This window comes from Schistocerca nitens, chromosome 2, assembly GCF_023898315.1.
Source record: "Schistocerca nitens isolate TAMUIC-IGC-003100 chromosome 2, iqSchNite1.1, whole genome shotgun sequence".
Lineage (NCBI taxonomy): Eukaryota > Metazoa > Arthropoda > Insecta > Orthoptera > Acrididae > Schistocerca > Schistocerca nitens.
In genome coordinates, this window is record NC_064615.1 from 1,158,783,162 (window position 1) to 1,158,810,282 (window position 27,121).

Genomic DNA, 27,121 nt, shown 5'->3' on the forward strand with positions numbered 1-27,121 from the left:
GTGCTTCCTATGCGCCTTTTTAGAAGGACGTTTGGTGGAAGTACCGGTCGAAGGCTGGGAGGTCGAGGAACGGACGAAGTCTGCACGGGATGGTTCCTTCTTGAAGGCCCGTGCATCTGACTTCGGGGTCTTCGACTGAGCAGAAGCTGAGGAAGTGGCTGGTGTCTGTGGGGTGATGGGAGGAAGAGGAGACGTCGACCGCGCGATCTTAGCACTGGCCGAACGGACGACCGTGGTGCTGAAGGTCAGATCGCATGTCTGGGTTGCTACCTCCCGGGTAGTCCGAGGAGAGGCGAGGACAGTGCTGTATTTCCCCGCTGGGAGCAGCGTGGGCTTCCTACTAGCCAATAGCTTGCGAGCAGCCGAGGTGGACACTTTCTCTTTGACTCGAATTTCCTGGATACAGCGTTCTTCCTTATAGACAGGACAGTCGCGGGAGGATGCGGCATGGTCACCCTGACAGTTCACACAACGAGGAGACGGAGGTGGACAGTCACCCTCATGGGCATCCCTGCCACAAGTGACACATTTAGCCGCATTGGAACAAGACTGTCGAGTGTGATTGAAACGCTGACACTGGTAGCAGCGCGTAGGTGTCGGGATATAGGGGCGAACTGAAATGACCTCGTAGCCCGCCTTGATGCGCGATGGCAGCTTAACACTATCGAAGGTTAAGAAAAGTGTCCGGGTCGGTACAAGGTCATTGTTGACCTTTTTCATGACCCTATGGACAGCCGTCACGCCCTGCTCAGCGAGGAAAGATTGAATCTCCTCGTCAGTCAAGCCGTCGAGGGATCTAGTATAGACCACACCACGAGACGAATTCAAAGTTCGGTGAGCCTCCACCCGGACAGGGAATGTGTAAAGGAGTGTGGCCCGAAGCAGTTTTTGTGCCTGAAAGGCGCTCTCAGTTTCGAGTAATAGGGTACCGTTACGCAATCTGGTACAAGATTTGACAGATCCAGCTATGGCATCGACGCCCTTCTGGATAACGAAAGGGTTGACAGAGGAAAAATCCTTTCCTTCCTCAGATCGAGAAACGACGAGGAACTGTGGGGCAGGCGGTAGTATTTTTGTCACTGTTGGCTGGTCACGTTTCCGTTTGTGGGTCGAAGTCGAAAGCGATGGAGTAGAATCCATTGCGGAGGAATCCCCCATGATTGCCAGCGTCTCCGATGGCGCGCTCCTTCCTTGTGGGGACCCTCTCAGAGGGCACTCCCGCCTTAGGTGAATGTTTACACCTCAGGTCACACCTCCCGAGAAACAGACGGAGGGACCAATCGGCATGGTCAGAAGGTATCAGCTCAGGCAATCACCCCTCCCCGGGCCTGGCCTTTACCAGGGGGTACGCGCGTGCCTTACATGTCTACCCAGGGCGGGGACTTACGCGTTACCCCGTCACCGGCTACGCGTGCGAACGCGTGGGTCGGCCTTCAGACACGCACAGGGAGGAAGGAAGAAGAGGAAAAAGAAGAGAGAGGGAGAAAGAGGACAGACTGTCTCAAACGCCGAGGCGGAGACCAGAGAAGGCAAGGAGAAGAAGGCAATGAGAAAGCAAGGAGAAGGAGGCAAGGAGAAGGCAAGGAGAAGAAGGCAATGAGAAGGCAAGGAGAAAAAGGCAATGAGAAGGCAAGGAGAAAAAGGCAATGAGAAGGCAAGGAGAAAAAGGCAATGAGAAGGCAAGGAGAAGTCAAGGGAAAGAGTAAGGAAGACAGTGAAGTGGAGAAGAGCAAAGAAAGGAACCAACAAAAGGAATGAAGAAACGAGAAGTGAAAAACCAAAAAGACCACGATTATAGGTCGGGAAACCGTCCGTCTCCGGACGCAGGCGCTAACTACCCCCGTGAGGGGGATGGTCTCCTTTTAGTCGCCTCTTACGACAGGCAGGAATACCTCGGGCCTATTCTAATCCCCGGACCCGCAGGGGGGTCAGTAGAGGTGGCAGCATTACGTGATCAGTACAGTTGTGGCCGAGTGCTGACACAGACCGGACGACCAGCCCCATAATGTCACAACTGCCGAGCCAACCCACTACAGACTGTGTGCCGACTGCTGACTAGTATATTCCACAGTGCTGTGCTTCCACCTGCCCTGCTCACACCAGCTGCCCCATCGATGAAGCTCCTGAGGTCCTATTTTGTGGACAATAGATATTCAACATTGTTTAACTGTTTCACTTATCTACCACCTGAGTTGCCGAATACATCTACCTGAGGTGACATGTCCGTCTACATTCTGAGCTCCACACTGTTCAACGTTGCAACTCCTGCTACACCTAGCAGTGGTGCTAATGGTTGGTGACTGCATCTTTGGTAGGATTTCATTTTGTGTGCTGTGGTCACAAATATAAGGAGATTCAATCAGACAAATTTGGAAGGAACTTCTGTAAAACCACAGGAGCCTTCTCACCTGTCCCATTTTGAGAGCAAACCTGAGGAATGAAACTTACAGGCTGTAAGATGCCACTATTTTACAATGTATCTGGGCACATGCTGCCTGTACAAAGGCAGTGTCACTTACATGTAGGGTTAGCCATGAAACAAAGCAATGTACCTAATCTAGGTGGGCCATTATAAGGCGCAAAGTTTAGTTTACCTAATGCCTACAGCTGTGTACTTGCAGCACTATGCCTTCCTAATTTTTGTATATGTCAGATGGAGGCTACATAAATGGCAGAAACAATTGCAGCAATGAGGCATGAAGCAGTTTAGGTATTTAAGTGGCAATTAGCCACATTGTTGGAAGTTATGTCGCATTACAGAGATGGATACCTTACAAACCAGTGGTAGTTGAGCACAATCCAAGTTGAAGGAGGCAAAAACACACTTGAATGTACCTATCACTTCTGTAAACCCAGTATAAGATAGTCTCTTGACTTTTTCCAGAGGAAGCAACGGAGGATGTGTATGTATTTACTAATGAACAGCTCAACTCCATCTGCTGCACTCTGATAGACTGTGGACCTCCAGAGACTTTGTTTTCATTTAATCAAATTATGTTTTATGTTGTTTTCAGACTGCAACACCGTCCAAGCATTTCGTGCAAATTAACACCATGTAAGTACAGTCTTTTCAGAACGTACTTTTTATCGAAAGGCATTTCTGGTAGCTTGAGTCTGAAGATTTGTTGATCATGCTTTTTCCATATGAACTTTCATTATGTATCAGCTATTTCTTTATATCTAACCCAGAACTCTAATACCAATTTTCATAAACTTAGCCTTAATTATTTTCATCCCCTATTTCACACCCTTAGGAGTGGAATTTCAGCCAATCTTCTCTTAAGCAATGCCTACAGTGAAAGATCCACACCACCTTCAAATTTAAAGTTTCCATCCTTAGTGGTCTGGGCTGGACAATGATTCAGTCCGCTCACTCTGCTCAGTCCAGTCAGTCCGCTCAGTCCATTGCCTTTGATACATAGATATTTGAAGGCTGCTGCTAAATTTGGTCATTGCAAATGCAAAATGTGCTTGCACATCGCTCAGTGATGGTAGATGGGTTGCAGAGCAGCTTGCCTTGAAGGACTAAATCAGGGGTGGGCAGTTAACAGGTGTTCTGCGTGCACACAGGGGCGAGCTGACCACCGGCTTACCTCCCGTCCCCACAATACCTTCAGTCCGCTCCTTCCTCTGCAATGCGTTTTGTTTCCTAGCTTGCTTTATTGATGAAGGAATAAGATTAGTAGGAGTGCTTAAAAGATGTCGTGTTTTGAAAGAGTACCTATTACCTACGACACTTTTTATTTAATTATCACAGGCGGAGTGGTACAAGATTTCTACATACAGACAAACAAACACAAACAGTTACTTAAATTTTCATCACTGATGTTTGCTCTTAACCGACACTTACTAATTCGGCAAATGGTTTTCGAGCTCTCGCTATATTACGCGCAATCTTGTAACTTGCATGTACCGCGGGGCTATTATTGTTGTCGTCCTCAAAAATTGAAAACAGTGCTCCATAAAATGTTATACCAGTTAGACGAGAGACATGACGAAAGGAAGTCGCAGATCTCTCGTGACCACAGCAACTACGACAGATTCATCTAGTATCGTCAGATCGCTCTTCTTAAGTTCAATTTCACCATCCGCTCAGAATCCGACAATAATTTGTACTTGTCGTGAAATTTATTATAATGGCCTTCAATACTAAACTTCCGCTGACCAGCGAGAATACTGCCACATATTAAACATTTCGAATTTTCACGTTTTTGCACAAAGAAAAAAATTATTCTCCCATTACTTTTTAAAAGATAGCAAATCTCCACTTCTCCGTTTCCTTGTTTCACTCAGCATTTTCCGGTTCTTGAAATACAACGTTCACTACGTAGTGGTCGCTTCGCATCAACGTCCACAGCTTAGCTTGGCACTACACTGCAGCAACCTGTCGGCTGTCGCCAACTGCCCCATTCGACGATTGTACGCGAGCAGCACACGTGCAGCACACGTGCAGTGCTGTGCGCTCATGAGCCACGTGCAACGTTTGCCCGCCCCTGGACTAAATAAAGCTCAAAAATTTGAACGTCTAGTTTTACCAGTGGCACCCTAACACGAAAGATGGTTGGTCAAAAAAGCACATTGAGTCAGTAGAATCACTTTCAGGGAGGATCATAGAAGTAATGTGCAAAACTATTAACCGATTCGGAGTGAGGAAACAGTTTTTCTGCAGGACGCGGAGAAGAGGAAGTTAGATGTGTGTTGATGGGACTTCCAGCTGACAATGAGAAGGATAAGAATGGGGAACTCTAGAAATGCCACCAACCTTCATATTACAAATGTGTAAGTATGATATAAGGCATGTGATCATCTGAATAGGAGTGTGTGTGGTATGAGTGTTCATTGAATAATTGTTGTTAAGGTCTTTCACAGAAACAAAGACAATATGGGAAACAATCCAAAGAAATTAATTTACTCTAACAAGTGACTGAAGACTGCGGGTCCTTTGTACCAGGATAGACAGCATCCTAAACAATGTCTATATGTTTGTAAGAGTTCTGGTTCACCCTGTACGTTTTCACCATCTATGAACATTGTGGACAATCTTTTTCACTTCAATTTTATTAGATCATTTGATATCATGATTCTCAACATATATTAAATTCACTGCTAAATAAAAATACACATGGCAAAACTTAAGCCCAATAACCGACAACTTCATCACTTAGTGATTAGATCAGATTCAGTTTTCCTTCCATAGCCCCAAAAATGGGGTAATTCTCATGGGTGTGGAACAAGACAAAGTATGACAAACACAAAACATTTGAATGTTTGATACACCAATCATTTGTCAGGAGATTGTCAAAATATGACAGTACTTTACACTAAATTTGAACTGCTTGTATTTACAAAATTAATGCACTGTCAGCATGAAACATTTCTGCAATTTTGATAGATTTATCATAGACAAAATACCTAACAGTGACTGTTGTGATGAAGTGTTAACAACACTGAAATCTGACATTTTTACTTAAGCCCATTTGAAAGTCCCTGTTACGATATTCATCTATAGAGCAGAAAGAGCTGCCTATTCAGGTGCAATCGAATAATCTGTTTAAACTGCTCTTTACTCAGAAACCGAGCTTTCAATGGGAGGATGCAGCAAGACCTCCACCACCCCCTCAGGTAATCAATGAGAGCAAAAAGCCCTACACGAGGGGGACGAATAGATACCACCATCATGGGCAGAACATTAACACCAGGCCAGCCACTTTGGTGCTGTCTACTAGCACTAGAGGTAGTGTGTTAGGGAGATTACGATACCACCTCAAAGCAGCCAAATTTGTGCAGTCTGTGAGTAAGTGGCCACAAAAGGTGGGTTCTACATTGGCAATGAGGGGGATCCTCACATCAGAATGTGGCCATGAATCAGCTTCCAGCAATCTATGACATATAAATGACTAAAGGTGCAGTTCTACAACTCAAATTGGCCAATTGGTCAGTTTGTTTATTTCCAAAAATCCCAAAATGACTGGGTGTCCAAGTGAAAACAACTGGCCATCCACCTTGATGTAGCTCCAAGACGAGATTCTGGATAGCCATAATTAGCAGGTGAGGAGATTAGTACTATTCTATAGCCTTAAGGCTGCACAGGGAGTTGCTGCAGATTATGATACTTTTGCCAGTGCAAGAATGAATACGGCTAAGGGCTAGTTTAGCAGCCGTTAATGCAGCAGTGAACACACAACAGCAATTTGGAAGAGAATATAGTTCATTACACTGTGCATGTGTATTTGCAAAGCCGCTTTGTCAACTGTTGAGCCATCAGTGAATACCACATCCAAGCTGTGATATGTCTTAAGGCCAGTCAAGAACAGGCAGCCAAAAATCATGGGCCAAAAAGAATCTTTTGGACAAAAGGAGACAGACAAATCCGAGTTCTGGGTACAAGCCATGGGGGCAGATGCTATGTCTCCCTGATCAGATGAAACAGTGGAGGCAGTTGCAGTTATGGGAGTTTGAATAATATAATGTAATTCAGTAGCTTTTTTGGTGTCTGACAGGTAATGGAGGGAGTCCAGCCTTGGCCAGTAGGCTGTTCACTGGGCTATTTTGAAAGGCTCCTGATGAGGGTCCCCTATCTGCAATGCTGAGAGTGTTACTGAACCACATGCAAGGCTTCCATAATTAAGATGGACAGAAACGGCTTTGTACATATGTGAAACCATAGAGCTCTCTGCTACCAAACTAATGTTACTGAGCCAGTGGAATGGATTGAAGTGTTGCCAGCACTTTTGCTTAAGTTGGAGAATGTGGGAAGCCACATCAATCACAAATCACAGACCAATACCAAAAAGTGGTGCACCTCAACTACAAGTAGAAATTGATGGTCTGGGTTAAGCTCTGGGTGTGGCTGGGAAGTATGAAAGCGAAAGAAGTGCATGACAAGTTTGGAAACTGAAAACTGAAAGCCATTGGTGAGGGCCAATTATTGCACCTTTCATATAGCACCCTGTAGGCAAAGTAAGCAACATCCATACCACAAGAGCAACAATAAACGCAAAAATTGTTGGCATATAAGGAGGGCAACACCAAAGACCCCACATCCACTACTAGACCATTGTTGGCCACGAGACAGTACAGGACAGAACCCTGTGGAGCCCCATTTTCTGGGTGTATTGTGCGGTACTGAGTAAAGCACCCACTTGAACCAAGAGTGTGCAGTGCAACAGATAGATCTTGACAAAAACTGAGAGTTGACACCAGAGACTTCCCTTGTGTAACATAGTAAGGGATGTAGTGACGCCATGTCAATCTTTCTACAGGTCAAAAGGACAGCCATCAGGTGCTGAAGACATGCACAGGTCATCCAGATGATTCAATCCCTGTGAACCAAATTAACAGCAATGAGTAGTCTTTGTCAAAACAGCCCGACGCGCATCCAAAACAGCCCGACGCGCATCCAAAACAGCCCGACGCGCATCCAAAACAGCCCGACGCGCATCCAAAACAGCCCGACGCGCATCCAAAACAGCCCGACGCGCATCCAAAACAGCCCGACGCGCATCCAAAACAGCCCGACGCGCATCCAAAACAGCCCGACGCGCATCCAAAACAGCCCGACGCGCATCCAAAACAGCCCGACGCGCATCCAAAACAGCCCGACGCGCATCCAAAACAGCCCGACGCGCATCCAAAACAGCCCGACGCGCATCCAAAACAGCCCGACGCGCATCCAAAACAGCCCGACGCGCATCCAAAACAGCCCGACGCGCATCCAAAACAGCCCGACGCGCATCCAAAACAGCCCGACGCGCATCCAAAACAGCCCGACGCGCATCCAAAACAGCCCGACGCGCATCCAAAACAGCCCGACGCGCATCCAAAACAGCCCGACGCGCATCCAAAACAGCCCGACGCGCATCCAAAACAGCCCGACGCGCATCCAAAACAGCCCGACGCGCATCCAAAACAGCCCGACGCGCATCCAAAACAGCCCGACGCGCATCCAAAACAGCCCGACGCGCATCCAAAACAGCCCGACGCGCATCCAAAACAGCCCGACGCGCATCCAAAACAGCCCGACGCGCATCCAAAACAGCCCGACGCGCATCCAAAACACCCTGAGACTGAAGGATGCAACACAATTGCTTGCTCACCATGCATCTGAACAACTTATAGGTAACTTTGGTAAGAGTGACTGGACATTAACTGTCCATGTCTATGGGGTTGTTACCCAGTTTCAGTACCAGAACTATTGTGGTTTCTTACCACTGAGATGGGAACTCCGCCTTAGTTCAAATCCAATTAAAGAGGGCAAGGCTGTGTTGCAGCCTATCCACTGAGAGATGTTTAAGCATTTGGTTGTGGATGCAGTCTGGACACTGGGCTCTGTCAAGGCTATGGGGTAGTGCACAGGAGACTTTCCATTCACTAATTAGAACATTATATGGCTCAAGGTGGCATGTAGTCCCTACAGCCACTATTTTATGAGCTGAAATGTGGGGCAGTAATTCTTGGGCACAGATGAGCAAGCATAATGCTCAGCAAATTGTTCAGCAACAGTGTCTCGATTAGTATAAATGGCACCATCTAAGGAAATAGTTTGTACACCTGCAGGGGACTGGAAGCTGTAGAAGCATCTGTCTTTGCCTAAACCTGTCATGGAGAGGTATGTGATCCAATGACAGAAACTTAAAATTTCCAGGACTCTTGCTTTCACCATTTAAATAGGTAGTGGATGTGGGCAGGGATCCATTTACAGGCAAAGGGAAACTCCAGTGGAGGGTGCCACTTATGGTGCTTGAGAGCCCACCCACGATCTCTACAAATCACAGTGATCTCAAGTCCACCAGGGTACTATCTTCCAAAGGGAAAGGGGTGGCTTGCTTTCATGCAGTTCTGTGGTGTACAGCTGTATCAATACATCCCCGTGATGGGGACCTTAAAATTACAGCAGATGTGTACCCTCCCCAGTCAACACTACATAGAACTGATCTGGCAGTGTGTCCAGGGGAGCAATGCTAAGGGACGGACAGAAAGATCAGGAAGTTTTCACTACCACACAGGTCACTGTGGACCCCCCCGTGGATAGATGATAGAAGATGAAGCCTGTGAAATGATAATTCAATGGTCAAGTAAGTTGCCATGCTGAAGTGTATGGAGGGACCAGAGCTCAAGAGGCAAAGATTGAGCCATGCCAGTAAAGTTTAAACGTCTTTAACATGGCTGGTGATCATTGTTCCACCCCACAGAGGATTATGGGCATTGGAGTCTATCAAGACTAGGAAAGAAACAGACACAAAGTCACTATGTATAGACACCAACAAACTCCAACTGATACCCTCTCACAGTCAGTATTCAGTATGAATCTTAAAATAATCTCAGTAGCCACAACAGGCAGGGGGCCAAATTGCTGGACACCACATTTCCTGGATGGCAATGCAAAATGCAGGGTAAGCTTAAGACAGCCACCGGAACAACCACAAATAGAACACGAAGTGACACACGTGTTAGATATAGAAGAAAAATTTCAGCTGACATACATAAAATACAAAGACACAAATACAGACATTAGACCATTCTTGCATAGATCTCCAAATAACCCACAAGTCGAAACAACAACAACAACTATCAACACAATCATACACAACAAAATAAATTAAAAACAACTATGGAAGAGTTACAACTACTGGTTTATGTAAGAGCACTTACTACACTAAATATACACACTAGGCAGAGATCAGAACCAACCAACACACAGAAGAAATCCACAAAGTGAGCATGGCAACACAGGCTACAGATCAGAATAGAAAAAGTGAGAAGAGACATCGGACAGCTAACACAATTTATAAGAAATGAAATATCAGACAAAAATAGAAAAAGGTTAGGTAAAATCTCACAACAAGAAGCGATAGAGCAGATAGATGAAAAGAAGCAGAAATTACAAGCATTGGCCAAACAACCTAGAAGATGCAAAAAACTGAAAATAGAAGGAAACAAAACCAAACATTCAACACAAACCAAAAGAAATTTTACCAGACAGTAGATAACACACATATTAAAATAGACAACCCACCAAATATAACAGACATGGAACACTTCTGGAGCAACATATGGTCAAACCCAGTACAACATAACAGACATGCATGGTGGATACAAGCAGAAGCAGACACATACAAGATGATACCACAAATGCCTGAAGTGATAATTTTGCAACATGAAGTCACCCAAGCAATTAATTCTACTCACAATTGGAAAGCCTCTGGAAAAGATAAAATAGCAAATTTCTGGCTAAAGAAGTTCACCTCAATACATTCACATCTAACTAAACTATTTAACAGTTACATTGCAGACCCATACACATTCCCTGATACACTTACACAAGGAATAACTTATCTGAAACTTAAAGATCAAGCACACACAGCCAACCCAGCTAAATATCACGCCATAACATGCCTACCAACAATATACAAAATATTAACTTCAGTCATTACACAGAAATTTATGACACATACAACACAGAACAAAATTATAAATGAAAACGAAATGGCTGTTGCAAAGGAGCACAAGGATGTAAAGAGCAACTGATAATAGATGCAGAGGTGATGTATCAAGCTAAAACTAAAAGGTCACTACACTACGCATACATTAATTACCCAAAAGCTTTTGATAGTGTACCCACTCATGGTTACTACAAACATTGGAAGTATACAAAGTAGATCCTACGTTGATACAGTTCCTAAACACAGTAATGTAAAATTTGAAAACCACACTTAATATTCAAATAATATCACATCACAGCCAATACAGATTAAGCGTGGAATATACCAAGGAGATTCAGTAAGTCCTTTCTGGTTCTGCCTTGCTCTGAACCCACTATCCAACATGCTAAATAATACAAATTATGGATACAATATTACTGGAACATACCCACACAAAATCACACATTTGCTATACATGGATGATCTAAAACTACTGGCAGCAACAAATCAACAACTCAACCAATTACTAAAGATAAGAGAAGTATTCAGCAATGATATAAATATGGCTTTTGGAACAGACAAATGTAAGAAAATAGCATAGTCAAGGGAAAAAACACACTAAACAAGAAGATTACGTGTTGGATAACCACAGCGACTGCATAGAAGTGATGGAAAAAACAGATGCCTATAAATATCTAGGATACAGGCAAAAACTAGGAATAGATAATACAAATATTAAAGAAGAACTAAAAGAAAAATATAGACAAAGACTAACAAAAATACTGAAAACAGAATTGACAGCAAGAAACAAGACAAAAGCTATAAATACTTATGGCATACCAATATTGACCTACTCATTTGGAGTAGTGAAATGGAGTAACACAGACCTAGAAGCACTCAATACACCTACACGATCACAATGCCACAAATATAGAGTACATCACATACATTCAGCAACAGAAAGATTCACATTAAGCAGAAAGGAACGAGGAAGGGGATTTATAGACATAAAAAACCTACATTATGGACAGGTAGACAATTTAAGAAAATTCTTTCTAGAACGAGCAGAAACTAACAAAATACACAAAGCAATCACTCATATAAATACATCTGCTACACCACTGTAATTTCATAACCACTTCTACAACCCTTTAGATCACATAACATCAACAGACACAAAGAAAGTAAATTGGAAAAAGAAAACACTACATGGCAAGCACACGTATCATCTAACACAGCCACACATCGATCAAGATGCATCCAACACATGGCTAAGAAAAGGCAATATATACAGTGAGACGGAAGGACTCACGATTGCAATACAGGATCAAACAATAAACACCAGGTATTACAGCAAGCATATTACTAAAGATCCCAATACCACAATAGATAAATTCTGACTTTGCAAACAACAAATAGAAACAGTAAATCACATCACAAGCGGATGTACAATACTAGCAAATACAGAAGACATGACAATGTAGCGAAAATAATACATCAACAACTTGCCATACAACAAACTAATAAAACAACACGTTCCAACATACAAGTATGCACCACAAAATGTACTGGAGAATCATTAATACAAATTATACTGGAACAGAACCATTATAACAAATAAAACAACAACACATGACAAATGTGACATCATACTCACGAATAAAAAGAAGAAATTAACACAACTAATCGAAATATCCCTTCCCAATACAACAAATATACACAAGAAAACAGCAGAAAAAATTGAAAAATACATCCAACTGGCTGAGGAAGTCAAGGACATGTGGCATCAGGATAAAGTTGACATTGTACCAATTATACTATCAACTACACAAGTCATACCACACAATATCCACCAGTACATCAACACAATACAGCTACAGCCAAACGTGTATGTACAACTACAGAAATCTGAAATTATTGATACATGTTCAATTACCCAAAAGTTCCTAAATGCAATGTAACATATGGAAATGGAAATGAAGTCCCTTGCTTCTTTACAGAGCATAGGGGAACGATGCGGGAGACCCGCACCGCCTTACTAGGCAAGCTCCTAATGGAGGTGGTGTGCCGTTGCCTTCCTCCAACTGTAATGGGGATGAATGATGATGATGAAAGCGACAACAACAACACCCAGTCATCTCGAGGCAGGAAAAATCCCTGACCCCGCCGGGAATCGAACCCGGGACCCCGTGCTCGGGAAGCGAGAACGCTACCGCGAGACCACGAGGGGCGGACATATACCATTCAGTTAAAAGGAAGTCATGCTTGATCACGGTCCGTGTCACTTTCAATTTTTAACCAGACATAACGTCTGAGAAAAGAAAGAAATATAAAAATAATAATAACAACAATAATAATAACAATAATAATAGCATTCGTGGTGGTGGTGGTGGTGGTGGTTGGTGGTGGGTGGTGGTAGTAGTAGTAGTAGTAGTTACCAATGCACTGCCGCCACTGCTGTGCCACCATCTTCCACCTCCGTGGCATTCCGTCCAGGAAATGGTATAATATGTCTCGTGGCATATCTGAAAATAAAGAAAAATAAAAATATGTATTAAATATCTCCTCAGGGACAGCCACCTAACTATGGCAAGGAAGTTTGTGTGCTCTGCTATGATGCAGATAGCTATATTGGAGGGAGTGCAAGCTACTGGCAGGGCCACCCTAGCGGGACAGGTCTTATGGTTATGAATCAGATGAAGACCGGTCCACAATGTAGGAGTGGTGGGCAGGGGGAGACAGGTTGTCTTAAGCATAGAGAAACAGACCCTCCTGCAGGGGTCAACCTTGATTAATAACAGGGAAGGAGTCCCTCCAAGACCTGGAGAGATGAATCCATAGCTGTAGTGAAGGCAGCCATCTAAGGAGAGAGAACCCCAGAGAAAAAGCAGGTGTACTAGGACACACAAATGTGGCAGCCCTGATACCAGGCTACAGGTCTGTATCTTTTAATGGGGAATTACAACACTACTGACAAAAATCAAGTAGCAAAAAACACTTATGACAATGACGAGTGAGGAAAAAATAATATAGGGAGTGAAAAAAAAAAAAAAATAAGGAAAATAACAATATGGAATGTTAGAGGAATAAGCAGAAACGAACAACATATAATGAGGGAATTAAACATTCCAAAAACTGATATAGTTGTAATATCAGAAACAAAGAAGGAACTACAAATCTCTAAAGAAATTAGTTGTTATATTATGAAATATACCAGAGTAAGTAGAACTGAACAGGCAAGAACTGGAGTTGCAGTTACAATCAAATTGGTTAAATTCATATGTTTCCATAAATTAAGGATTGATATACTTAAGGTTTAAGACACTGGGATAAGTTGGTGAATATTATAGGTGAGAATACAGCCTACAAATGCATGTACGACAATGATTGATAGAATACCTAAAGCATATTATTTAATAATTGCTGGAGATTACAATGCAAAGTAGATAAATCTGCCATTAAAGGCATAGTGGGGCCACATGGAGAACATACTAAAAACAATAATGTATATCAGCCGAGAGATTTTTTCTGCCTTCAACCACTTAAGAATGACAATTAATACAACCCCTCTCCCCTTAAATAGAGATATTCATAAAATTACATGGAGTACTAGGGGTACTAGATCTATAACAGAGTATGTTATTGCACATGAGAAAGCCATCCCACTTATAGAAGACACCATAGTCTAAAGAGGATATAATGTTAGAACTGATCATTGTTTTGTAATATAGAGGGGCATTCTTAGCTATGACAGTAATCAAAACACAATAAAAAGACAGACACAAGGAGAAATCTATACAATACATTTGCTACAAGATCGAAGCATTACATGGTTATAGAAAAAATGTTTCAATGAAGTACTGAAACATCTGCAAACAGCATTATCTCATTATTAAATCGAAGGAGATCACAGAAAATGTGACAATTATTGAGATATTAGTCTTCTTAACTCTGGATACAAGATATACGCACAAACAGTAACGAACAGTAACGAACAGTAACAAACAGTAACAAACAGTAACAAACAGTAACAAACAGTAACAAACAGTAACAAACAGTAACAAACAGTAACAAACAGTAACAAACAGTAACAAACAGTAACAAACAGTAACAAACAGTAACAAACAGTAACAAACAGTAACAAACAGTAACAAACAGTAACAAACAGTAACAAACAGTAACAAACAGTAACAAACAGTAACAAACAGTAACAAACAGTAACAAACAGTAACAAACAGTAACAAACAGTAACAAACAGTAACAAACAGTAACAAACAGTAACAAACAGTAACAAACAGTAACAAACAGTAACAAACAGTAACAAACAGTAACAAACAGTAACAAACAGTAACAAACAGTAACAAACAGTAACAAACAGTAACAAACAGTAACAAACAGTAACAAACAGTAACAAACAGTAACAAACAGTAACAAACAGACTGAGGTACTGTTGGAAATATTTCTTACTGAAGAACAGAAGGGTATTAAAATGGGACAGTATTTTTCCCGTCTGCCAAATTACTGAGAAACACAAGAGAATATGTGGTGAAATAACATCTCTGACTGTGTAAATGAGGGTTGCTTCATATGAGGCAGCAGGAGTTGGTATGCTTTGTACACTCCTAACACTTACGCATGTTACATATATGTACTACTAATAAATAGGATGGAAATCTGGTCTACAACACCAGACCACTATTCTGCTATCATATTGCCGGCACCCCATCTCCCATCGATGTGACCCCAAACTCCCACAATGGGCCACTGTTTTGCTGTTAAGTTGTAAATATGCTGTGCTATTTATGCGATTGGGAATGCTACCATAACAAATGGTACAACTTCACTGTTCCTACAGTGAAGTCAACAACATCTCCAACAAGAGCTCATATATTCCATGAACATCCCGTGTACAAAATCGATAACATCCACCAGGGCTTGGACGATAGTAGAGTGGCCAATGACATAGCAACATCGCCACCATTGTTTGACACGTCTTCAGACAAACTTCACATCACTGCCAATGCCAAACACAAACTGTGCCACAACAAGTATCGAATTTATCTAGTGACTCCATAATAAACATTCCAGATTTGATACAGAGTGAATCCATCCCTTGTATTTCATACAATACTGCAGCAGCGAGTCACAACAAACAATAGCCAGTTTCACCATAATGTATGTTAATCTAAGTGGCTTCAAATATCATGCAGGGCAAAACATCTATTGCTGCAGTACTAGTGATTACGAGCATTATGACACTCACATTGATAATTTGAACCAGACTTCTCCCACAGTGCCATTACAAACAATGGCCCACGCCATACCACTACTTCATTCTGTTTCATCACCTATCTGCCAACAGACTGCAGGATCCAGATTTACATCACATTTCAGTACATGGGCATTCCAATTTTCCAAATCCTGTGCCACCCGTTGTGACTAATCATGAGTTCCGCGAGAGATACTATAATGTCACTCATATCCCAGCCACACTGGGCCTCACAAGCATCTCACTTCTGATCCAGCAGTGTGCTTTCCATTTGAACCACCCACAGCCAGCACTGAAAGCAACTACATCCTCCGAAAATATGTTTCTCGTGACCTTGTCTCGGGAAGGTCAGATAGCTGGCTCCCTGTTCGGGTTATGTCACACCCACGGCAGCCACACCATCAATGACTGCACATCTGCACAAACTCCAAGAGACACACACAGTGCTGCTGGATACTAAATGGGCTACACGAGGATATCAAGTGCACCCTGTCACACATTTCCCACCGTCTCAGACACCGGACATTAGGAAAGTCTTATCTACCAACTTGGCCCCAGAATTTCACTGACTCATACAAATACTCTTCAAACAACCATGTGAGTTCCACACACATTGCTTTGTGATGCTGGCACTATCTGCACTGACACATGATCCACCTCATCATGCACAGCCCTATGTAAAGGCACATTTACTGCCTGCCGCACACACTGACACTCCTCCAAATCCAGCATTGCGCCGTGCCCATCTCACAGCGGTGCCTTACACTGTAACCACTGACAACCATCATATCATCCACCACCATCCTAAACTACCGTTTTTCTCCTGCAAGGTGTTTGGCCCTCCGTAAGCATTTGATGTCAGCGAGTGGCACCATTGCAGATGACAAGAAGTTCACCACTTGTCTTAACCACCTGGGAAAGAGTGCAGACCTTATTAGCGACTTGCTTTTGGACATCTGGCCTCTCACACATGCAAGTCTGCTGAGACACCAGTGCTACACAGACTAACATGGACCCAAGAGCAGCAGCTACATTTCCTGATCAAAGTGACTTCTTTAGCCAATAGCATACTGTCTTTGTCCTGGCACCACATGCAAATTCCAATTAACCCAACACTCCTACCTGATCATGTCTCATGGACACTTAGGCTCCAAATATTTCCAGAGAACGTACAAGCAGCAATAGTAGTGCATGAGGAGGCAACACTGGAGCTTAAACTTCGACTGGCTGACAAAATGCAGCACTATCACAACACTGCATTCTAATTGACAACAGACAGTGGAACATAGCAGTAAACGTGCAGTACACCTGCCCTGAAACCAATTACGCATGATCCTGGATGAGCTGCTATGACACTGTGCACAGCCACAGAGCCTGATGGCGGCTGGACTCACCCAAACTCTGCCACATCCCCCACATCTACCACCCTGAGCACCTTTCACAGATCCAGCAGACAAATCACCAAACATGACGGCTGAGTGTCACCCTCCCAAATGGCCACTGTCATGACTGCATATAAAATAAGCTGCACTGAGCAAGTGCACCATCTGTTTCCACACCCAAAACAAAACTATGCTACTGCCAGTTTCCCCACAAGATTTGGGCAGCATTCATTGTGCTGCAGACAACCCTATGCCTACCAAAACTTCTACGGTGACCTGACATCAGGCTGATCTTCATTAATGAGCCACCTCTACACAGCACAACGAAACAGTAATGACAGAACATTTTGACGGGCAGTTGGTCTCCAACTATTTGTCCAAAACAGGTGCCTACATGTGTATTTCCTCACTGACAGCATGGTAAGTAAGTACTCTACCACCTGCTCTCACACCTGCTACACTGTTGCCATCACTGCTACAAATGCGTGTGACCAATGACTGATCACCATCACACACTACACGGCACAGATACAGAAACTCGTCTGACATTCCTAGTGCCAGAGAAAGTTAAACCAGCCATTCGAGTTGACTTCCTACAGCACTAACTTCTACTGCCAGATTTAAATGGTGCACTCCTTATGATGATGGTGGTGGTGGTTATTTGAGGTGAGGGCTGCTCAACATCACATTTGTCAACACCCTGATGGAAAGTCAGCATGCCAATCTCATGGGTGGGGACAAAGGCCATCTCCACATATGGAGCATTTTATAATGTTTTAAAGTGTCCCTCCCTTCCACACCAATTGAGGGATGAGCTCTGTCAGCTCACAAAACTTCACCACTCTTAACACTGGAACCAGTATCGGCGAGGATGGTGGGCAGATCTCCATAGAGATTCACGGCTGCCCTACAATCAGTATATATGACACACATTGTCAAACTACACTGAACTGAAAGTGGCACACCACAAACTTCACACAGTGTTGGATCCTCTCACCAGAGAAGGAAGCCATGGGTTGAACGGCTATGCCCATCGCACAACCTGGTAAGCAGAACCTCATTCCAGCAGAAAGGCTAACATCAAACATTCAGTGTCCCACTGACACGATGCATCCATCAGAAAACGAGATGATGGCATTCAACGGGATGGGACATTGACAGGCAGCACCATTCTGACATACTTCCTTGACGGCTTTGTCAGCCATGTCATTTTACTGTATCCCAGTGTGACCAGGCACACAGCAAACGATCACGTCCTTGCCACAGTGCTGGACCTGCTGTAAGAAGTCACAGATGAGCTGAATTAACTGATCAGCTAGTTCCATTTGGGGAAGTGCTTGTAGTGCACTATGAAACGCTGAACAGACAAGAAACCTTTTAATTGATGTCTGTGAATCCTCTCCAGTGCCATTATAATGCCATATAACTCTGCATCATATTTGTAACTTGTTCCAGAAGATGCACTTTGTAAACCCTATCAGGGAAGACACTGGAACAACCAAAATTATTCTCTTGCTGGGATCCATTTGCATAAACAATGATGAAACTGTGGTTCATACATATAATGGAAGAAGTTCTAAAAGCATAATCTGGTGTACTAGTTTCCTTGTACCTTGTCAATCTTAAAATCACTTTGGGCCTTTGAAGACACTAAGCCAGCAATGCATTCCATCCCAGGCTGTGTATATGAAGGTCCGATAGATCCAGATCCTTCATTAGAGTGGTGGTTCACCAGCCTCTGCACACAGACTCTGAAATGGGCTGGTCCGAAATGCTCCAGTTGATATCCAAATGTCCTCATGGCAGACAGCATCAAACATCTTGAGGTAGTTAATACAGGCTGACCCATTCACCACTCAACTGGCAAGGGCTACACTGTAAGAACTGTTAGGGGCACTACTACTCCTTGCCTGCTTTTCAGAATGGAATTGTCTCCTTCCAAGTTGTGGGATATCAACCATCAAATCAGATCTGACTGAAACAAGAGAGGAGCTGTCCTTTCACTTCAGGGCACACATGAAGCATGGCATAATGGATCTCATCAGTTCCTGGAGCAGTGCCTCCAGCTCCAGACAAAGCTAATTCCAGTTCCCACATGGCAAATGGAAGGATGTAGACTTCCCCATTATGCAACAACAACTTGAGCTTCGTCATCTCCACAGTCCTATAGAACACCTGAAAAGCAGGAGCTTGTCTGGATGATTTTTTTTTGTTTTTTGTTTTGGTTTTAGGGCGCAAAACTGCTATGGTTATTAGCACCCAGCCCGTGACTTAGGAAACAGTAAAAAACCGAAATTGAAAACCAGCAGCAATGGGAACAAAGTCATAAAATTGGAGAAACTAAAAGCAGAAGGAAGGCTTAAAAATCCACTACAGAAAGGGGTTGGTTGTCCCCAAAAAAAAGTTTCAAATGACTGACGTCATTTCACTGGCACTAATAAACTGGAGAACGCGGTCGGCTGAGCGCGTGTTATCTGCTAAAATCGACGATAGATCAGGCGATAGCTGTAGACGGGAGCGTAACGGATTAAAATAGGGGCACTCAATTAAAAGGTGTCTTACTGTCCACAGCTGAGAGCAGTGGGGACAGAGTGGGGGAGGATCGCCGCTTAAAAGATGTCGATGGCTAAAAAGACAGTGCCCTATGTGGAGTCTAGTTAAAATTACCTCCTCCCGACGACGCATTCGGGAGGAAGAGGTCCAAGCACAAGGAAGAGCTTTCACTTCCCGCAATTTATTATGGGGAGGTGTTGACCAATGCGCGTGCCATAAATGAACAACACGACGACATAAAACGCTCCGTAGATCGGCGAAAGGAATCGATTGAATAGCTGGCCGAAGAAGAGAGACTACAGCCTTGGCTGCAATATCGGCCACCTCATTTCCACAGATACCAATGTGTCCCGGGAGCCAGAGGAACGCCACCGAGATGCCTCCCAGGTGGAGAAAGCGCAGGCTGTCCTGAATCCGGTGGACCAGAGGGTGCACAGGATAAAGAGCTTGGAGACTGAGGAGAGAGCTGAGAGAATCTGAGCAGATAACGTATTGTATCCGCTGATGGCGGCGGATGTAGTGGACAGCCTGGAGAACAGCGTAAAGCTCCGCAGTATAAACCGAACACTGGTCGGGAAGCCTAAAGTGATTTGGGGTGTCGCCAACAATATAGGCACTCCCTACACCTAACAATGTTTTCGAGCTGTTGGTGTAAATAAATGTGGCGTCTGTCATTTGTGCACATAGAGCAGCAAATGCCCGACGATAAACAACTGTAGGGGTACCATCCTTGGGAAATCGACAAAGGTCACGGAGCAGGCAGATCTGGGGATGGAGGCAAGGCGGTGATGTACCCCAAGTTGTCAAGAAGGTTTTAGGAAAGCGGAAGGAAAGAGAATGGAGCAGTTGACGGAAGCGGACTTCCGGGGGTAGTAGGGAGGAGGAGCAGCCTGCATACCCTACATCAAAGGAGGCGTCAAAAAACAGGTCATGGGCTGGATTAGCAGGCATGGAAGACAGATGGCTAGCATAATGACTCAGAAGGACTGCTCGCCGATTGGACAGCGGAGGTTCAGCAGTCTCAGCATAAAGGCTTTCCACAGGGCTAGTGTAAAAAGCTCCAGACACTAAACGTAATCCACGGTGGTGGATAGAGTCGAGACGCCGAAGAATAGACGGCCGAGCAGAGGAGTAGACTATGCTTCCATAATCCAATTTCGAGCACACTAAGGCGCGATAGAGGCGGAGAAGGACCACTCGGTCCCCAGGAGGTACCATTCAGGACACGGAGGGTGTTAAGGGATCGCAGACAGCGCGCCGAAAGATAGGAAATGTGGGAGGACCAGCACAGTTTTCTGTCAAACATAACACCCAAGAATATAGCGACGTCTGAAAACGGAAGGTTGACAGGACCTAGATGTAAGGAGGGCGGAAGAAACTCCTTACGTCGCCAAAAATTAACACAAACGGTCTTACTGGGAGAGAAACGGAAGCCGGTTTCGATGCTCCAAGAGTGGAGGCGATCGAGACATCCTTGAAGACGTCGTTCAAGAAGGCTGGTCCGTTGAGAGCTGTAGTAGATCGCAAAATCGTCCACAATGAGGGAGCCCGAGACATCAGGAAGGAGACAATCCATAATTGGATTGATGGCAATGGCAAACAGGACAACACTCAGCACGGAGCCCTGGGGTACCCCGTTTTCTTGGGAGAAAGTACGGGAGAGAGTAGTGTTCACCCGCACCCTAAATGTGCGCTCTGCCATAAATTCGCGAAGAAAAAGGGGCAGCCGACCTCGAAAGCCCCAAGAGAACAGTGTGCGGAGGATGCCTGTTCTCCAACAGGTATCGTATGCTCTCTCCAGATTGCTACTGTTTGGCGTTTCCGGAGAAAATTGTTCATGATATAAGTGGAGAGAGCAACAAGATGGTCAACTGCAGAACGATGCTTTCGGAATCCGCATTGGGCAGGTGTTAAAAGACTGCGGGATTCCAGCCACCACGCTAAACGGTAATTCACCATACGCTCCAAAACCTTACAGACACTACTCCTGAGGGAAATGGGGCGATAGCTAGAGGGGAGATGTTTGTCCTTTCCAGGTTTCGGAACGGGAACGACGATAGCTTCCCGCCATCATCTGGGAAAAGTACTGTCGGTCCAAATTCGATTATAAAGGCGAAGGAGGTAACGCAGACTATTGGTTGATAAATGCAGCAACATTTGGACGTGGATACCATCCGGTCCTGGGGCGGTGGAGCGAGAAGAAGAGAGTGCATGTTGGAGTTCCCGCATGGAGAAAACAGTATTATAGCTTTCGCCATTTTGAGAGGAGAAAGCAAGAGGTCGCACTTCCGCTGCACGTTTCTTCGGGAGAAACGCTGGCGGGTAATTGGAAGAGCTCGAAATCTCAGCATAGTGCTGACCAAACGAGTTAGAAATTGCGACGGGGTCCACGAATGTATCATGCGCGACAGTGAGCCCAGAGACCGGGGAGAAACTATGTGCGCCTGAGAACCGTCGAAGCCGACTCCAAACTTCCGAGGAGGGAGTGAAGGTGTTAAATGAGCTAATAAAGAATTTCCAGCTTGCCTTCTTGCTATCGCGGATGACACGACGGCATCGCGCTCGGAGCTGCTTATAGCGGATACAGTTGGCCAAAGTAGGATGGTGGCGGAAAACGCGGAGAGCACGTCGCCGCTCACGTATTGCATCACGGCATGCCTCGTTCCACCAAGGAACTGGGGGGCGCCGGGGCAATTCGGAGGTGCGTGGTATTGAACGTTCCGCAGCTGTAAGAATAACGTCGGTAATATGAACAGCCGTTACGCCCTGGTCAGACAGGTAGTGCTGAATTTCTTCGTCAGACAATCCATCGAGGGAGCGTGTATAAACGACTCCACGTGAGGAATTTAAGGTACGGTGCGGTTCCACCCGGACAGGGAAGGTGTGGAGCAGAGAAGTGCGCAGCAATTTTTGTGCCTGGAGGGCACTGACTGTTTCTAACAACATGGTGCCATTCTGTAATCTGGAACAAGACTTTACAGGACCTGCAATTGCGTCGACACCTTTCTGAATAATGAAAGGGTTGATCGTGGGGAAGTCATGACCTTCGTCAGACCGAGAAACAACAAGGAACTGTGGCAATGATGGAACTACTGTCTGTGGCTGAGACTCAGTGAACTTACGTTTGTGAGCAGACATAGTGGAAGGTGAGGAAACCATTGCGGAAGAATCCCCCATGATTACCGGCGTCTCCGATGGCGCGCTCCTCCCTTGTGGGGGCCCTCACTGAGGGCACTCGCGCCTTAGGTGATTGTTCACACCTCAGGTCACGCCTCCGGACAAACGGACGGAGGGACCAATCGGCACTCTCTGAAGGTATCAGCTCGGGTAATCACCCCTCCCTGGGCCTGGCCGTTACCAGGGGGTACGTACGTGTCCTACCTGTCTACCCGGGGTGGGGAATTACGCGTTACCCCGTTACCGGCTACACATGGAAGTGCGTGGGTCGGCCTTCAGACACGCACAGGGAGGAAAAAAGAGAAAGGGAAAGGAGAGAAGAGGGGTCTCAAACGCCGCAGCGGAGAAAAGGGCAAAGAGAAGAGGGAAGGAAAAGAGAAGGACAGAGGAATGACGAAGACTTGCAAGTGTAGAAAGCAAGGAATTTGTAACAGTTTCGAGCGTCCGTCTCCGGACGTAGGCACAAACCATACTCCCAGAGGGGGAGAAAGGGAAGGAAAGAGCCAGAGGTGACGGGGGGGGGGGGGGGGGGCGAAGATGGGGGACGAGGAAGGATGCGGAAAGGGAAGGGAAGGTATGCAGCCCTGAAAGGAAGGAGGGCCACATTAGCTCGGGGTCCCGTGCTCGCTACGCACGTGTCCACAAAAGAGTTGTGGACCCCCTGGGGGGTGTCTGGATGATGTAGTGACAGTAGAAAAGTGTTCAGCTAAAACCTGATCATGCCTTCTGACATGTCCTCCAAGGCCCCATTATTTGACAAATCTGAAGGTACGAGTACTGCCCTTGATTGAAATCTGCCTTAGTGAGTCCCAAACTTCCACAGTGGAAGTGGACCAATAAATGGAAATCAAGGAAGTTGCAAATTCCTTTCAGGAAGCCCTCTTCTCTTCTTTTATCACTCGCCTCACATGTTCTCTCACAAATCTGAAAGTTTGAATGGTTTCTATAGTTGGACAGTGTTAAGTTCTGTAGCTCTGTTTGTCTGGTCATGATTGCCAATCAACACTCATCATTCCAGCAGACAGATACATACTGGGAAGTCAACACTACAATGTAAATCCATACCTGCTTGCCACTGAACAGAGTCTGCACTAGCTGGGCAACAAAAACAAAGTCAGTGGCTGATGAAGACTCTGTAGTTGTGGAAAAGTGCCATCTGACCTACCTTCAGAATGCAGATGTCTCAAGTGGTAGTCGAGATGCACAGTACATTGTGTGCACTATAGTCCCCCACTAGGAGGATTGGGCGTGAGAGTGCCTGGAAGACTTCTATCGGTGCATCTGCATCGAGAGCATCATTAGGTGGAAGATACAAAGAACACAGTCATATTAAAGGGTGCTAGAACACACACACTTACTGCTTGTATGGCGGTGGTAAGAGGGACAGGAGAGTGGCATCTGTCAATTACAGCAGCCACTCCACCTTTAGCACTGTCTCCAGTAATATCATCCTTATTGTAGGGGTGGTAACCCCATAATGCAGGTATGCTGGTGGCTTCTCCTGGACCAGGAGCTGTCATTCTTCCAAATGTGGTAGGAATCTATTTAAATTCCACTGCACCACAGAAATCCTTGTGGGAGCCACTGTTCAGTGACGGTTGTCCTATTCTTTCTACCCTGGAGATGGTGATTTATCTGGGATGTCAGGGGGAATGTTAGCCAGTTCAGTTCACAGCCTTCTGGTTCCTCCAATTGGAAGTCCATACCCTCAAAAGCATAGTCCCCATAAGAGAGGGAGTGAGCTCGCCAATCTAAAGGTTTAACCACCACATTCTTTGAGTTGGAACTAATTTTTGAAGGACTTTTGGTTTACTTATGGGAGGAGGTGATTGCTTGGGTTGAGGGGCCTGCTTAGTAGGATTCTGATGGTTGGCAGTGATATGTGGCTTAGGTGATAAGCCCACTGCCAATGGCTTCTTAATGACTCCTGTTTGAAATGTAGCATTTCCCACACAGGTATACAGACAAGTGCACGTGCTCCTACTTGAACCGGTGGTCCTAGTTTGAGTGCAGGCATCACACTTGGTGATTGGCGTCTTAAGGGCTGATGCCACAGAAGTAGCACAAACTGGAGGTTGCAAAGATTTGAAAGGTTTTAAAGGTTTTTGAGCTTTACCATAGGGTATGTGTCTCTTTAGTTTCAACTCATGGATTTTCCTTTCCTCATTGTAAACCTCACACTTTCTGCTCCACATTGGGTGATCCCCAGAGCAGTTTACACATTTTGGAGGAAATGTGAAATGTATTATCTGATTTATGAGGTCAACCTCCACAATTGACACATGTAACACTCCCACTACATCCCATATTGGTATAGCCAAATCTCTGACATTTGAAGCATCACACTGCATTAGGAATGAATGGGCAAACCCAAGATGGATATTGTTATGTCACCGCCAGACACCACAATTGCTAGGTGGTAGCCTTTAAATCGGCCGCGGACCGTTGGTATATGTCGGACACGCATGTCGCCACTATAAGTGATTGCAGACCGAGCGCCGCCACACGGCAGGCCTAGTCTAGAGAGACTCCCTAGCACTCGCCCCAGTTATAAAGCTGACTTTGCTAGCGATGGTTCACTGACTACATACGCTCTCATTTGCAGAGGCGACAATTTAGCATAGCCTTCAGCTACGTCATTTGCTATGACCTAGCAAGGCGTCATATTCAGTTACTATGTCTTCTGAACAGATATTATTGTGACTCATATACAATCAAGAGCGACATTCATCATTAATGGATTAAAGTTAAGTACCAAACTAATTACATCCGCTTTCTGAATTCTAATTCCTTGTCATGTTCCAGACCTCACGTCAGTATAATTCTTCCCTCCTCACGCCAGCCTGCGTGAGCTAAAATAAGTGCATTTTGGCCTCCTCTAGTGACACGGTGTTGGCTCTTCTGCCAACACAACAGATATAGCCTGCAAGAATATGTTCAGGTAACTCTGCATTACTAAAGGTTAGAAAGAAAGTTGCAGATTTTTCCAATTTTCCATTGACTCTTCTCATATAATTCTGCACTTCTGTGATGTCCATATTTTTCCATACTTCATGGAACTCCGTGGGGTCCACCTCCAATCATATCTGAGTAGGTAACCATGCCTTCCTAAAGGGTGGTATGCAACTCAGCCTCAACTGGGTAGTCACTATGGCTTACATACCAGAAGGTCAGATACTTGGTTTGAATTAACAGTTTCATCTGGAAGTGTTCCATTACAAAGTCATTTAATATTTTTTGGGACCCAGCAATACCTTCCAACACCATGCGAATGTAGAAAGTGGAGACCTTTTCAAATATTGCCCCTGTTCTCTTGATTACAATGAATGTGTTATGACACACTAGTGCCCTATTTCTATAATTCTGAGGCTTCTTTTTGGGTGGATTGACCAATCGAGCTCTTATAGATGAGTGGGTTTAAGTACTACATGACTATACACCCATCACATTGGTAGTTGCAAGTTGATGAAAATGTTTCAGAGGAATCCCACGAGATGTTAGGAACACAATTATCAACCCAGGCAGAGCCCTGCGTGCCTGAACAATCCTTATACCCCTGGCGGGGGTGGCATGTGCCCAAGAGGTTGCCCACTTGAAACTGTTTGACCTGAACACTCATTCACCTCGTCAGCTCATAGCACACCTCGAGGTTGAGGGGTTTGTTGTAGGGGTCCAGGTGGTGGTGCCTGAAGTGTGCCCAGAGCTTACAATAACAGAGGACTGATGGTGCTTACTAGTTCACAGATCAGGAACCTGGGGCTGCCAATACTGTACCCAGCAACCAAATGCCAAGCCCTCAGGGGCCTTAACACTCCTATTATCATGGGGAAGCCAGAAGGCCACCTGTGGTGTGGTCAGTAATACACTAACTGCTGGCACTACAAAGCCCTCAGTTATGCTGCCGCTGCTCAACACACAACTGAACCTGAAGTTTCAAAGCAAAGCACTTTTCAACCAGCTTCTCTTAAGGGCAGCCAAGTACTCATCATTACCATCATGACAATGGGGTTACGTGACTCACGAACAAACAACTATGGAGATGAATTTTGGATGCCACCTCATCACCGCATGCAGCCCAACGGCATCTCTAAAGCCTTTGTCATCTCGACACTGACCAATGCCATGGCACCACTACTATGGACACTTCTCAAGTTACTGAAGTGCCACAAATCCCTGCTCAATTGCACACCTGATACAGAGCCATGTGACGTTAACAGCAATGATAAATCACATCATGCCCCACTTCCTGGACTTACACACTCACCCATTAAACCACATACAATTCTTGCCATATGGACAGTGCTGTCCACCACATTATA

General features: G+C 44.8%; 1 protein-coding gene across 1 annotated transcript in view; it reads left to right on the forward strand.

Moving 5' to 3' along the window:
- Positions 1-26,802, forward strand: part of LOC126235612 (splicing factor 3A subunit 2-like) — a 106,011-nt gene extending 79,209 nt beyond the window's left edge. Inside the window, exons 2-3 of the mRNA XM_049944324.1 lie at positions 7,388-8,044; positions 26,581-26,802. Of these exons, the coding sequence (XP_049800281.1) occupies positions 7,388-8,044; positions 26,581-26,802 (879 nt within the window). The remainder of the gene's footprint in view (positions 1-7,387; positions 8,045-26,580) is intronic.
- Positions 26,803-27,121: the final 319 nt, after the last annotated feature.